The 13,316-nt window shown below is 54.5% G+C and overlaps 1 protein-coding gene across 7 annotated transcripts in view; it reads left to right on the top strand.

Annotated features, from left to right (window-relative positions):
• The window catches only part of NTRK3 (neurotrophic receptor tyrosine kinase 3), a 293,014-nt gene that overhangs the window by 237,733 nt on the left and 41,965 nt on the right, over window positions 1-13,316 (top strand). For all 7 annotated transcript variants that reach the window (XM_064158080.1, XM_064158077.1, XM_064158076.1 and 4 more), the window contains 2 exons: window positions 1,019-1,191; window positions 7,136-7,379. In XM_064158080.1, coding sequence (XP_064014150.1) covers window positions 1,019-1,191; window positions 7,136-7,379 — 417 coding nt within the window. The remainder of the gene's footprint in view (window positions 1-1,018; window positions 1,192-7,135; window positions 7,380-13,316) is intronic.

The raw sequence follows: 13,316 nt of genomic DNA, 5'->3' as shown, positions 1-13,316 counted from the left end.
TTCCTTCAACGTTTGCTCTGGCCCTGCTGCTTCTGGTGGCCACCCCAGCCAGCCTGCCAAACGTTCTGAACTTCAGGTGCTTCACTCAGTGCCCTCCCTCGATGCCAACGTGCTGCCATCAAACCAGCTCTCCACAGCAACTGCGCACCCTGAGAGTGGTGAGAGCCTGCAAGGGGCTGCTCAGGGTTGAGGCCCCATGGCTGGAGGTGTTTGAGGCCAGGCTGGCTGAGGCTGTGGGCAGCCTGCTCTAGGGTAGAGTGTCCCTGCTCATGGCAGGGGGGTTGGAACTGGCTGATGATGCTATGATAATGCTACATGGCCAAGCCAGGCTCCAGCCCTGAGGAACCCTCCCTGCTCACCAGCTGCACCCACAGCAACATCCTCCTAGCAACCCTGTGACGTCAGGCTGGGTCACACAGCCTGGAGGTGGCTGCCAGCCACCCTGCACTGGCAAAGTGGCACGCTCCAGTGTGGAAGATGAGATAGTCTCAATAAGGATACCAATTTCAGCATCAGTCTGCCAGGGGAGCTGTTATAAGCAGCGGGGAATAAAAAACACCATTTCCAAAGTGATGAGCAAAGACTTGCCAGTGTCCTTCTTCAGAGGCAGCTTGAAAAATCCACACAATAACTGCACAGCCAGGCAGATCCGTCTGCTGAATAAAGGCAGTGCAGTCAGCTCTTTCAGAATAAAAGACAGATAGCAAGGACTGCCTGGCTCAGGAATTTAATAATCATGAGCTATGAAGCTGTTCACCCCTAGGTCACCAGTACAAATCCTGCCCAAGCTGGGAATAATTGGAAGCTATTACCCTCCGAGGCATGTTTGCTTCTGCCTGGGAAATGAGTTGGGGATCCTGCTGGGCTGGCAACTGCATGAACAAAATGCTAGGGTGCTGCCTCCAGCACCTGCCACCGGCCCCTCCTGGTGCTCCCCAGCCGGTGGCAGTGGCTCCTCTCCTTTCCTTCAGCCCTGCTCCAGCCCACCCGGTGTGTGTCTCTGTGCCCCTTCCTGCAGGCGCTGAAAGACCCAACCCTGGCAGCCCGCAAGGATTTCCAGAGGGAGGCAGAGCTGCTCACCAACCTGCAGCACGAGCACATTGTCAAGTTCTACGGGGTGTGTGGTGACGGTGACCCCCTCATCATGGTCTTCGAGTACATGAAGCACGGCGACCTGAACAAGTTCCTGAGGTACGTCTGGAGGAGGGCAGGGGAGCTGCTGGGCAGCTGCTCCCCAGGGCTTAGAGGCACTGTGGTGCACCAGGGATGCTGTGGCTGCGTGCAGGGCAGAGGGATGAGAGTATCTGTTCCAAGGGCAGCTTGCAGGAGATGATGTTCCTCACCAGATTTGGTGCCTTATTAGCCCTACCCCAGCATTCCCTCTTAGGCAGTCCCAGTGAGGTTGAGTAGTGAGTGTACTTGCTCCAAGAGCAGCTTGTAGGAGATGTTCTTCACCAGATTTGATGCTTTGTTAGCCCTACTCCAACATTCCCTTTTAGGTAGTCCCAGTGGGCTGAGTAATGAGTGTACTTGCTCCAAGGGCAGCTTGTAGGAGATGTTCTTCACCAGATTTGATGCTTTCTTAGCCCTACCCCAGCATTCCCTCTTAGGTAGTCCCAGTGAGGTTGAGTAGTGAGTGTACTTGTTCCAAGGGCAGCTTGTAGGAGATGTTCTTCACCAGATTTGGTGCTTTGTTAGCCCTACTCCAACATTCCCTCTTAGGTAGTCCCAGTGGGTTGAGTAGTGAGTGTACTTGTTCCAAGAGCAGCTTGTAGGAGATGATGTTCCTCACCAGATTTGGTGCTTTGTTAGCCCTACTCCAACATTCCCTCTTTGGTAGTCCCAGTGGGCTGAGTACACTTGTTCCAAGAGCAGCTTGTAGGAGATGTTCTTCACCAAGTCTGGTGTTTTATTAGCCCTACCCCAACATTCCCTCTTAGGCAGTCCCAGTGGGTTGAGCAATGAGTGTACTTGCTCCAAGGGCAGCTTGTAGGAGGTGATGTTCTTCACCAGATTTGGTGTTTTTTTAGCCCCACCCCAACATTCCCTCTTTGGTAGCCCCAAGGATCTTCCTTGTGAGCTATGGAACCCAGACTTTTCTTCCCCACCTCAGCAAGTTTGAAGCTTCAGGAGATGTGACTGCAATCCCTCTCTGCCCTATGGGAGCAGAAGGACATGAAGCCACATCTGCCAGCAGCTCTGAGTCCCTTACACCCAGCAGAGTCGTGCCTGCTGAAGCAGGAAGGCCATGAGCTGTCACTCTCCCCATCATGCAGCTCCTGCTTCAACAGCCCAACAATAGAGCCTGGAGAATAAATCTTATGAGGAGAGACTGAGGGAGGTAACTGGAGATGGTTAGTTTGAGGAAGAGGAGCCTGAGGGGAGACCTCATTGCTGTTTACAACTGCCTGAAGGGACATTGTGGAGAGGCTGCTGCTGGGCTCTGCTCATGGATAATTCTGTTCTGTAACAAGGGAGAATGGCCTCAAGCTGAAGCTGGGGAGGTTTAGATTGGACATTAGGAAAAAGACTGGGATGAGCTGCCCAGGGAGGTGGTGGAGTCACCCAGCCTGGATGTGTTTCAGGGTGGTTTGGCTGTGGTGCTTAGGGCTGTGGGTTAAGGTGGATCCTGTAGAGCAGGGTACTAGGTTGGCCCTGGTGCTCCTGAGGGGCTCTGCCAACCTGCCTGGTGCTGTGGTTCTGCGAAATACTGCTTTGAGACACTTGCTGCAGTCCTTGCTCCTTTGTATCCTGTGCCCATCGGGTTCTGGTTCTCACCCCTGTCTTCAGAAAAGACCTGAGCAATGCTGGAGGTGTTGCCCGTGGAGTCCATCCCTGCTCCTTGTTCCCTAAGCCCCCTCAGACAAAGACCCTGACCGAGATGCCACCTCTGCCAACCTGTGGCCCCAGGCTGCTGGAGAAGCAAGCAGAGGTGAGGGCTGGCAGCCTGCAGTAATTGCCTTGCCTGCCTCCAGAGAGATGCAGCTTGCAGGAGCCCTCCCCCCTCCACTCATCACTCAGCCATCTCATCCCACGAGGCAGGTCGTCTGCGTGCCCTGAGCCTGGCAGCGGCGAGGGGCAGGGAGCAGCGGCGGGAGGAGGCTTTGTGGTGCTCTTCTCCCACGGTACAGAAATTGCACTTTGAGACCTGCATGCCAGTGGAGTGGCACTTACCTCTTGAAATAATTAGTAGTTTTATTTCCCAGTACTTAGAAAATTGGACCCTTGATAGTTGCCTGTTTTGACTGCTGAGTGTGAGCAGGGCTGCGCCAGGAGCAAGGAGCTGGAGCGCAGCAGGTCCGGAGCTGCGGCTGGGATATGCTTAGTGATTGGTTTTTGCCCACTGCCAGGGTCAGTTTCTGACCAGGAAGCACAAGTCCTTCCCTGAGGTTTTCATTTTGAAGCAATTACCTACACCAGAAGAAGAAGTCTTCTTCTCTGGAGCCTCTCAAGGCCTGTCTGGATGTGTCCCTGTGTGCCCTGAGCTAGATTGTGTGGTCCTGCTCTGGCAGGGCGGTTGGACTGGATGAGCTCTTTGGGTCTCTTCCAACCCCTAACATCCTGTGAGCCTGTGATCTATGAGGAAGGATCCCAGAGGTTGATTCTTGCCTTTGGCAGGCAGTGCCAACCTGTCTGGGGGCAGTAGCAGAGCTGGGAACATTCCTCTGTCAGTTTCCCTCCTCGTTTGGGCAGTTGTGAGGGAGTTGATTTGATAGCTCAGTCCCTGTCTCAGGCTCTGAGATGACATCCTTGGCAAGGTAGGGTGAGTGAAAGCTGATACTGCACTAGCTTTGAACCCATGTTCAGCCTTGCTTACACTAGGAAACATGAATCACAGAATCAGGCAGGTTGGAAGAGAGCTCCAAGCTCATCCAGCCCAACCTAGCACCCAGCCCTAGCCAGTCAACCAGACCATGGCACTAAGTGCCTCATTCAGGCTTTTCTTGAAGACCTCCAGGGATGGGGACTCCACCACCTCCCTGGGCAGTCCATTCCAATGGGAAATCACTCTCTCTGTGAAGAACTTCCTCCTAGGACATGGTTGCCCAGGGAGGTGATGGAAGCCTCACCCCTGGAGGTGTTTAAGGCCAGGCTGGATGAGGCTGTGTGCAGCCTGATGTAGTGTGAGGTGTCCCTGCCCATGGCAGGGGGGGTTGGAACTGGCTGATCCTTATGGTCTTCCTTGCAACCCTGACTGCTTCTATGATTCTATGACCTTGTAGGGGTCAGGGTCTGCAGGGGAGTCAGGGGGTGCAGGAGTGCCTGGCTTCCCTCAGCAAGCAGCAGTTCTTCTTGTGCCACAATTCCCCACAGCAGCAGACAGCTGTCCCCAGGCACTGGAGGCCAGGGATGCTGGGAGTCCCTAGGAGACACTCAGGTGGACTTTTCCCAGTTTAACTGCAGGAATTGGAAAAGCAGTAAAAAGGCAGAGCCTCACTTCAGTCCCACTTTCCTGGAGAAAAAGCACAATAAATACATTCCCCTAAGTGTTGTTAGACCTTTGTGTGCTTCCCAGAGAGGGCTTCTGCTGGTCTGTAAGAGTAACTGGAGTGTCAGGGGACAGCACTGGGATCAGCAGGGCCAGCTGGGTTAGAGGTGGCATGGCATGGGGTGGCCCCTTTGTGTAAGGCTACTGCTGGGGTCAGGAGGAGGGGACAGGCTCTGCTCACAGCTCCCTGGAATAGGTCAAGGAGCGACTCCACCACCTCCCTGGGCAGCCCATTCCAATGCCAATCACTCTCTCTGACAACAACTTCCTAACAACATCCAGCCTAGACCTGCCCTGGCACAGATTGAGCCTGTGTCCCCTTCTTCTGGTGCTGGCTGCCTGGCAGCAGAGCCCAACCCCACCTGGCTACAGCCTCCCTGCAGGCAGCTGCAGGCAGCAATGAGCTCTGCCCTGAGCCTCCTCTGCTGCAGGCTGCACACCCCCAGCTCCCTCAGCCTCTCCTCACAGGGCTGTGCTCCAGGCCCCTCCCCAGCCTTGCTGCCCTTCTCCAAACACCTTCCAGCACCTCAGCATCTCTCTCCAGTTGAGGAGCCCAGAACTGGACACAGCACTCAAGGGGTGGCCTGAGCAGTGCTGAGCAAAGGGGCAGAAGAACCTCCCTTGTCCTGCTGCCCACACTGCTCCTGAGCCAGCCCAGGATGCCATTGGCTCTGCTGCCCACCTGGGCACTGCTGCCTCATCTTCAGCCCTTCTCACCTAGGGCTGTTTACCTTTGATGACAACAGGTAGCAGCTGCAGCTGAATGTGGTGCAACTGCAAGGCAGGGCTGGTTCAAACTGTCCAGCACAGTTTCAGCAGCTCTTCTTTGTCCTCCTTTTGCTGCTTTTAGCTAACCTGCCCAGCCCTGGCTCAGCTTCCCCTGCTCTCAACATCTGTTGTCCTCACCAGATAAACCCATCTGTGGGCTGTTTAAATAAGACATCAAACAGCCTCATGTCTGCATACTCCCTTCTGCACCTCTCCTTTGCCTTTAGAAACTCCTCCAGTGTGCTGCTGCTGCCACTGTGCCCACAAGCCTCTGAGACGCCTCCAGCAGCTGCAGAGCTGCCCCTGTCCAGCCTATTCCACATTCACTGCAGCATCACCCACACATGGTTCCCAAAAAAAACCAACTCCTGGCTCCTCAGCATTCACTTCTGGAGTTTTCCTCCTCTTCTAGCTGTCCTTTCTACCAGGAGGGGACCTTCAGAGCCATGTTCCCAGCGGTGGGACAGCAGGGAGGAGGCTGAAGAGAGGGGAGCTGGAAAAGCTATAGGTTGAAGCACATACACCTGGGTTCTAATCCTTTTGGCACGACCTCCAGCCCAGCAGAGCAGTTGGGGGAGAGAAATAAAGGAGAGAAACAGTTTGGATGTTGTTGTGGGTTGTTCAGTTCCATGGCAAGAGGGAGGCAAAGCTCTCTATGTGCAATTTCAATTTGCTGTCTTTCTGGGGGGTTACTGCTGATGACAGGGGTGAAATGCCAAGAAGCATTTCAAAGGCAGCAGCATGAAAGCCTTGGAGGCAGTGCTGTACTGTACCTTAGTCATGAGCAGGAAGGTCACAGCAAAACCTCCTGCTTTTCCCTCAATGTGAGGGCTTTTGTTATTCCACCTTCACACAGGCTACCAGAGGGTGAGCCCTACCAGGAGACAGAGTGCTGAGAGCAGCCAGGCAGAGAGGGAGCTGGGGGTGCTGGCAGAGAGGAGCTGCAGAGGAGGCAGCAGTGCCCAGGTGGGCAGCAGAGCCAATGGCATCCTGGGCTGGCTCAGGAGCAGTGTGGGCAGCAGGACAAGGGAGGTTCTTCTGCCCCTGTGCTCAGCACTGCTCAGGCCACCCCTTGAGTGCTGTGTCCAGTTCTGGGCTCCTGAATTCAAGAGAGATGTTGAGGTGCTGGAAGGTGTTGAGAGAAGGGCAGCAAGGCTGGGGAGGGGCCTGGAGCACAGCCCTGTGAGGAGAGGCTGAGGGAGCTGGGGGGGTGCAGCCTGCAGCAGAGGAGGCTCAGGGCAGAGCTCATTGCTGTCTGCAGCTGCCTGCAGGGAGGCTGTAGCCAGGTGGGGTTGGGCTCTGCTGCCAGTCACCCAGCACCAGAATGAGGGGGCACAGCCTGAAGCTGTGCCAGGGGAGGTCTGAGCTGGATGTTGTTAGGAAGTTGTTGTCAGAGAGAGTGATTGGCATTGGAATGGGCTGCCCAGGGAGGTGGTGGAGTGGCTGTGGCTGGAGGTGTTGCAGCCAAGCCTGGCTGGGGCACTTAGTGCCATGGTCTGGTTGGTTGGCCAGGGCTGGGTGCTAGGTTGGGCCAACCTGGTTGATTCTGTCATTCTAAGAGACCTTGTCAATAGTCCCTCCCCAGCCTTCCCCTTCAGATCCTGGAAGGCCACTCCAAGTCTCCTGGAAGCCTTCTCCTGTTCACTCTGCAGAGCCCCAGCTCTCATAGCTTATCCTCATAGCTTCTGCTGCTGCTGGAGCAGGGACCAGTCCCCAGCTCTACACTGGGAGGAGGTACACCCAGCTCCAGTGGAAGGAAGAAAAGCTGAGAGAATAGAGCATCTGGGTGGGCCTAAATCATTCTGTGGGTCTGTGATTCTTACCTCCTGCTGACTTTGAAGACTCAACTCTGTGCTTTTTGCCTCCTCCTCCCTACAGGGCACATGGCCCAGACGCTATGATCCTTGTGGATGGGCAGCCTCGACAAGCCAAAGGGGAGCTGGGGCTATCCCAGATGCTCCACATTGCCAGCCAGATTGCCTCTGGAATGGTCTACCTTGCCTCCCAGCACTTTGTCCACAGAGATTTGGCCACCAGGAACTGCTTGGTTGGAGCCAACCTGCTGGTGAAGATTGGAGACTTTGGGATGTCAAGAGATGTCTACAGCACTGATTACTACAGGGTAAGGCACTGCTGCAGCAGCAGCTTGATGCTCAGAGCAAAGAGAGACTAGGAAATGTTGGAGTTAAATTGGTATTTGGAGCTCTTGGGCTCACTCCCTTGGCTGTTACCTCGTTGAAATGTGCAGAGCTATTGATCAGGCATCTCTGGACCACTGCCTGTACTGCTCTGCAGCCCTGGGCGAGCTTGTGGGTCAGACATCCACACAGATGCCTACACAGGGAGCTCTGTGGTACCCCACACAACAGTCACATACTTTGGGATGGCCCTGAGGTCATTTTCCTCCCCTCCTTTCCTCCCTCCCCTCCTCCCTCCCTTCCTTCCTCCCTCCCTCCTCTCCTTCCTCCCTTCCTCCCTTCCTCCCTCCTCTCCCTCCTCTCCCTCCTCTCCCTCCTCTCCCTCCTCTCCCTCCTCTCCCTCCTCTCCCTCCTCTCCCTCCTCTCCCTCCTCTCCCTCCTCTCCCTCCTCTCCCTCCTCTCCTCCTCCCCCCCTTCCTCTCCTCCTTCTCTCCTCCTCCTCTCCCTCCTCTCCCTCGTCCCCTCCTCTCCCTTTCCTCCCTCCCTCCCTCCCTCCCTCTCCTCTTGAAGACGTTGATAAATTGAAGGCCATCCAAAGAGACGGCAGCGAGCACAGGCTGTGACCTCTGGTGTTGGATTAAAGAAACTTAATACAGGGACCTAGAGAAAAGGCAACTGAAAGCCTGACTGATAAGTGCACAAAATATGGAAGAGGAAATAATAGGCAATTTAGTTCAACCTCAAAACACTTTTTCCCCCCCTGCAGGGTCATCATTTAGACAATGGAATAATTTGCCAGAGGTAGGCTGCTGAGGGCCTGTCATTAATGGAGTTCAGGCAGGAAGCAGATAAAAACGCCTGGGTTTAGTGCAGAAACTAATGCTGCACTCCTCTCTGGGGACAGGCTCAAAGGGGCAGCACTGCCTCTGCAGCCTTTTCTTCTCTGATTTGTGCCACGCCGTCCCCTTGTGCTGCACACTGCCTTTGTGCCTGGCTGCACTGCCCTGCCTGCCCAGGGTGGCAGCCTGCCCCAGGGCTCAGCACAGTTCTCACCCTTCCCCAGCTGCAGGAGCAGCTGTGAGCTGCAGAGTGTTTGCAGGAGCAGCTGTGAGCTGCAGAGTGCTTGCAGGAGCAGCTGTGAGCTGCAGAGTGCTTGCAGGAGCAGCTGTGAGCTGCAGAGTGCTTGCAGGAGCAGCTGTGAGCTGCAGAGTGCTTGCAGGAGCAGCTGTGAGCTGCAGAGTGCTTGCAGGAGCAGCTGTGAGCTGCAGAGTGCTTGCAGGAGCAGCTGTGAGCTACAGAGTGTTTGCAGGAGCAGCTGTGAGCTGCAGAGTGCTTGCAGGAGCAGCTGTGAGCTGCAGAGTGTTTGCAGGAGCAGCTGTGAGCTGCAGAGTGTTTGCAGCACACTGGACTTGGTCCTCTGCCCCTGGCCCATCCCCCAGCAGCAAAGGGCTTTCAGGCTAAGGAGCAGAGGTTTGTAACCTGGTGCTGGGCTAAGGTTGGTTTGTTCCTGGGTACAGTATGGATGTGTGGCTTGGAGGAGGATGCCCAAGGGAGGGCTGACAAGGGTTTGGTCTGCTTCAGAAGCCTTTCTTTGTGACAGGCAGTTGCCAAGTGCAGTCACTTGGAGGTCTCTTCCAACCTGGTTGATACTATGATTGATTCTGCTGTGTCAGAGATGAGCCCAAGATGTGATCAGGTTTCTGCTGTGAGCTATCAGCTCTCCCTCTGCCTTATCACTGTGTTTAACTGCCAGTGAGGGAACCAATCCTCACTGTGCAGCTCAGAAGCTCAGGTACTTGAGGTCCCATCCCTGGAGATATTCAAAGTGAGGCTCGACAGGGCTCTGGGCAACCTGATCTAGCAGAGAATGTCCCTGCTGACTGGGGGGTGGGGGGGTTGGACTGGATGCCTTTGGAGGTCCCTTCCAACTCAGACCATTCTATGACTCCCTGATTCTAAAGGATCTGGAGGTTCCTGTTGTGCTGGGATAGCTGGAATGCTGCATTGCCTTTGCATCAGAGCCTTTTGTCAATTAAAGCTGAGTGTCCAGCAGGGAACAAGGAGGCAGGAAGGAGCTGCTAGTGTAGTTTTGCACTTTATTTGAGAAGAGAAAGAGAGAGAGAGAGAGAGAGAGAGAGAGAGCTACAGAAACTATGTCAGGAGGGTACAGGTCTACACACAGCTTCATCAATCAATAAATGGAGTTGTTAACATAACACTTGAGGATATGATACCTTGAAGGAGACATAGACACATGGCCAAGGAGTATTTGCAGCTGTTCTATGATTCTGTGTTGGGCAAAGGTCTCAGTTACTGGGCAGTGATGTGGGAAGAGAAGTGGCTATGGTCCTGTCATTGCTGCAACTTCATGAAGGAGAGAGTAGGAAAGAGGACAGCCCAAGGGAGGATGAGAAGCAGCCTCTGTGATTACTCACATCCTTCCCTGCCCCCTTTCCTGCAACCTTACCCCAGGTACAGTCAGTGTGCCCCCCCCGGGACGATGCCAGCTGAACTTGCATTCCTGCAGTACCAGGGGCTCTCTAGGCAGGAGGTTTTTTGTCTTCTCTGTGGTGGTGTCCTGTAGACCTCATCCTGTCTGTGCAGAATGCTTGGCTGAAGGCTGCTCCATGCTGTTTCCTGCACTGTTGTAAGGGTTTTGGGTGGGCTTTTATCTGCTAACAGAAACTGCCACAGATGAGCAATGTAGTAATTGGTTATCACCTGTTTGCCAGGGCAAGAGCTGAGCTTCAGATGAGCACAGCCTCTTGTTCTTCATTGATTTTCCTCCCTCTGCTGTCACTGACTTCTGGTACCTCTAAAAGTCTCAAACCTGAGGTCCATGCTCTGGCAAAATGAGGTTCTGGGTGCCCATATTCACGCTGGCAGAAGGGACAGAGGGTTTATGTGACTTACCTAAGGCCAAAGCAGGCTTTGGTGGCAGAGCTGGAAAGCCCATCCAGACCATGCATTTCCACTAGCAAAGAGCAGAAATCCAGGAGCCAAGTGACCTTCATCCCTCCTCCAGCCACAGCCCAGCCACTCTCCTCCCAGCCTATGAGAACCCAGACAGGGTCATTTCTCCATCTCCTTCTCTAACCATTACCTTGTGGGACATGTTTACCAGGAGAAGACATGGAGCTGCTGTCATTACTCATCCTCCTGGTGCACTCATAGCTGTGTGACAGCCTCTGTCCTTCCCTATCCACCGCTATCTCCTACCTCTGCCTTTGCACAGCACTGCTGCACTCCTCCTCTGCAGCAGCCGCTGTGAGCCTTGCTGTCCCTGGACTGGGAGCTCTCCCTGGTTTCTCTGTGGCAAGCTGCATTTCTAAATTGCCCATGAACAAGAGCAGCAAACCCTCTGAACAGGAAGCTGCTTGTAACAGTAATGAAGCCACACGGGGCTGATGTGAACTGGCTGGATGAAACTTGACTCTAACTCTGGTAAGCAGCAGCAGCAGCAGCATTCGCTATCTCCTGGAAGTGCAGGTGAGACAAACACCTCAGCTTCACAACAGCAGCACAGCTCTGCTCTGCTCTCCTCACAGTTCTAATTCCTGAACTCTCTTGAATGCACAGCAGCAATCTGAGGCTCCTGCCACAAGCCATTCAAGTGCTCAGACCCATCGCAAAGTGGGCACCCAGGCAAGGGCTCTGGAATGGGTACAGGCAGAGGGCAAAGAGCTCGTGGGAGGGGAAAAAACTGCTCCTGAGTCTCACTGTTGGGAGGTGGAGGTGTGGCTGGAGAGCTGAGCTCTAAAACTCCTTGGTGCTGTGCCTGAGTCCCACCTGCAGCCTGCCTGGTGAAATTCCCCAGTCTGCTCCTGGGTGTCTGGGTGCAGCAGCCCTGCTGTGTCGTTCCCACCAACCAGGGGCTCCTGGAGCAAAAGATCTGCTTCAGGTGATTTCTAGAAAGCACTGCTTGGTGTGTCCCAGCTGCAGCCCAGGGACAACTCTGTCATCTGTCATTTGCTGGCGACACAGTGAAGGATTCCACCTCAGAGCTGGCACAAAGGGACAGGTCTGGAGGTCTCTGCAAACTGGCTCCAGTGTGCTTGCTCCTGCCCAAGCCCCACGGGCATAGATAAGTGGGCATGTGGAGATCTGAGTGTGTGCCAGGCTGAGGATTAGCTTCTGGCCATCCCCTCTCTTTCCCATTTCCAATCTTTTGAAACAAAGCAAGAACACCATCTGGCTCCTGTATTGGTGGGATGCAGAAGTGCTTTAAGAAAGGTGAGCTGCTTCATTTCCTGCTACCAAGTTTGGATACAGCAAACAAACGTTTGTGGAACAAAAGCAGCAGAAAGGCTTTTTTTCCCTCCACCTCTTCACAAGGCTCTCTCCAATGAGTCCTTTTCCTTATGCATCACAGAGGGATCCCTGCAGCTGTTCCCTTCAAAACTTCTTCCAACAGGACAGGGTGGAGAAGAGATGGCTATGGAGGTGGAGGTGTTGAGGAGATGTGAAACAGCATCTGATTAGAAAGTGGAGGGGCTGGGGAGGTGGGGAGAAGTAGCCCAGCTCCTGTGTGAAGAGGAAGGGTGAGGATGCTGAAGAAGCATGTCTGGGATGTGTTGTGTAAGGTGCTGTGCAATCCGTGGGGTGGGTCTTGGTGGGAAGGCAGGATGGAATCTCTCCATACTGGAGATGAAAGATTTGGGTGGGTTTTGTTGTCCTTGTTGTTTCCTTTAGAGGAAAAAAAAGGTGTGAGTAGGTGGCTTGGTTGTTTTATTTAGGTATGACTCAAGACTGTGACAGCAGCTGGTGGGACTGCAGGTCAGGGACACTGTGCCTCAGCTGAGCTGCGCATGGCGTGGAGACTGCAGCAAGCCAAGCACACAGTGCCCAGTGCTGCCCAGGCAGCTGGAGGCTGCCAGAATGGCTGGAGTATATCACTTGAACATGAGGCAGCAGTGCCCAGGTGGGCAGCAGAGCCAATGGCATCCTGGGCAGGCTCAGGAGCAGTGTGGGCAGCAGGACAAGGGAGGTTCTTCTGCCCCTGTGCTCAGCACTGCTCAGGCCACACCTGGAGTGCTGTGTCCAGTTCTGGGCTCCTCCATTGCAGAGAGATGTTGAGGTGCTGGAAGGTGTTGAGAGAAGGGCAGCAAGGCTGGGGAGGGGCCTGGAGCACAGCCCTGTGAGGAGAGGCTGAGGGAGCTGGGGGGGTGCAGCCTGCAGCAGAGGAGGCTCAGGGCAGAGCTCATTGCTGCCTGCAGCTGCCTGCAGGGAGGCTGTAGCCAGGTGGGGTTGGGCTCTGCTGCCAGGCAGCCAGCACCAGAAGAAGGGGACACAACCTCAAGGTGTGCCAGGGCAGGTCTAGGCTGGATGTTGTTAGGAAGTTGTTGTCAGAGAGAGTGATTGGCACTGGAATGGGCTGCCCAGGGAGGTGGTGGAGTGGCTGTGGCTGGAGGTGTTGAAGCCAAGCCTGGCTGGGGCACTTAGTGCCATGGTCTGGTTGGTTGGGCAGGGCTGGGTGCTAGGTTGGGCTGTGTGAGCTTGGAGCTCTCTTCCAACCTACTTGGTTCTATGATTCTGTTCTATGACTTGGCACCCACAGCTGCTCTCCCACTCAGCAGAGTGGAGTTTGCTTGCTCCTAGAGCCCTTCTGTAGGGCTGCCACCTGTGCCCCAGTGACATTCAGGTGGTTTTCCTTTCCTACCCCAAAATGAGTAATTCAGTCCCAAACCAAAACCAGGTGGCAGCTGCCCAGGGCAAGGGCAGTATTTCTTCCTCTCCAGAAGAGAACACACTCTTAAATCACAGCCCTTAATAACTTCCAAGGTGATGTCCTGACATGGGTAGGACATAGCAGCAAATACACACGTTGAGTGGAGGAAGGATTTATGTGGACATTAAACCTCATTAAGACATTCCCTTCTCCAGATCTTCCATGCCTTACCTTTCTGGCATCCTGCCCCACA

Source organism: Pogoniulus pusillus, chromosome 17, assembly GCF_015220805.1.
Source record: "Pogoniulus pusillus isolate bPogPus1 chromosome 17, bPogPus1.pri, whole genome shotgun sequence".
Lineage (NCBI taxonomy): Eukaryota > Metazoa > Chordata > Aves > Piciformes > Lybiidae > Pogoniulus > Pogoniulus pusillus.
The sequence above is the reverse complement of the archived record's forward strand: the minus strand, read 5'-3'. Positions and strand labels throughout refer to the sequence as shown.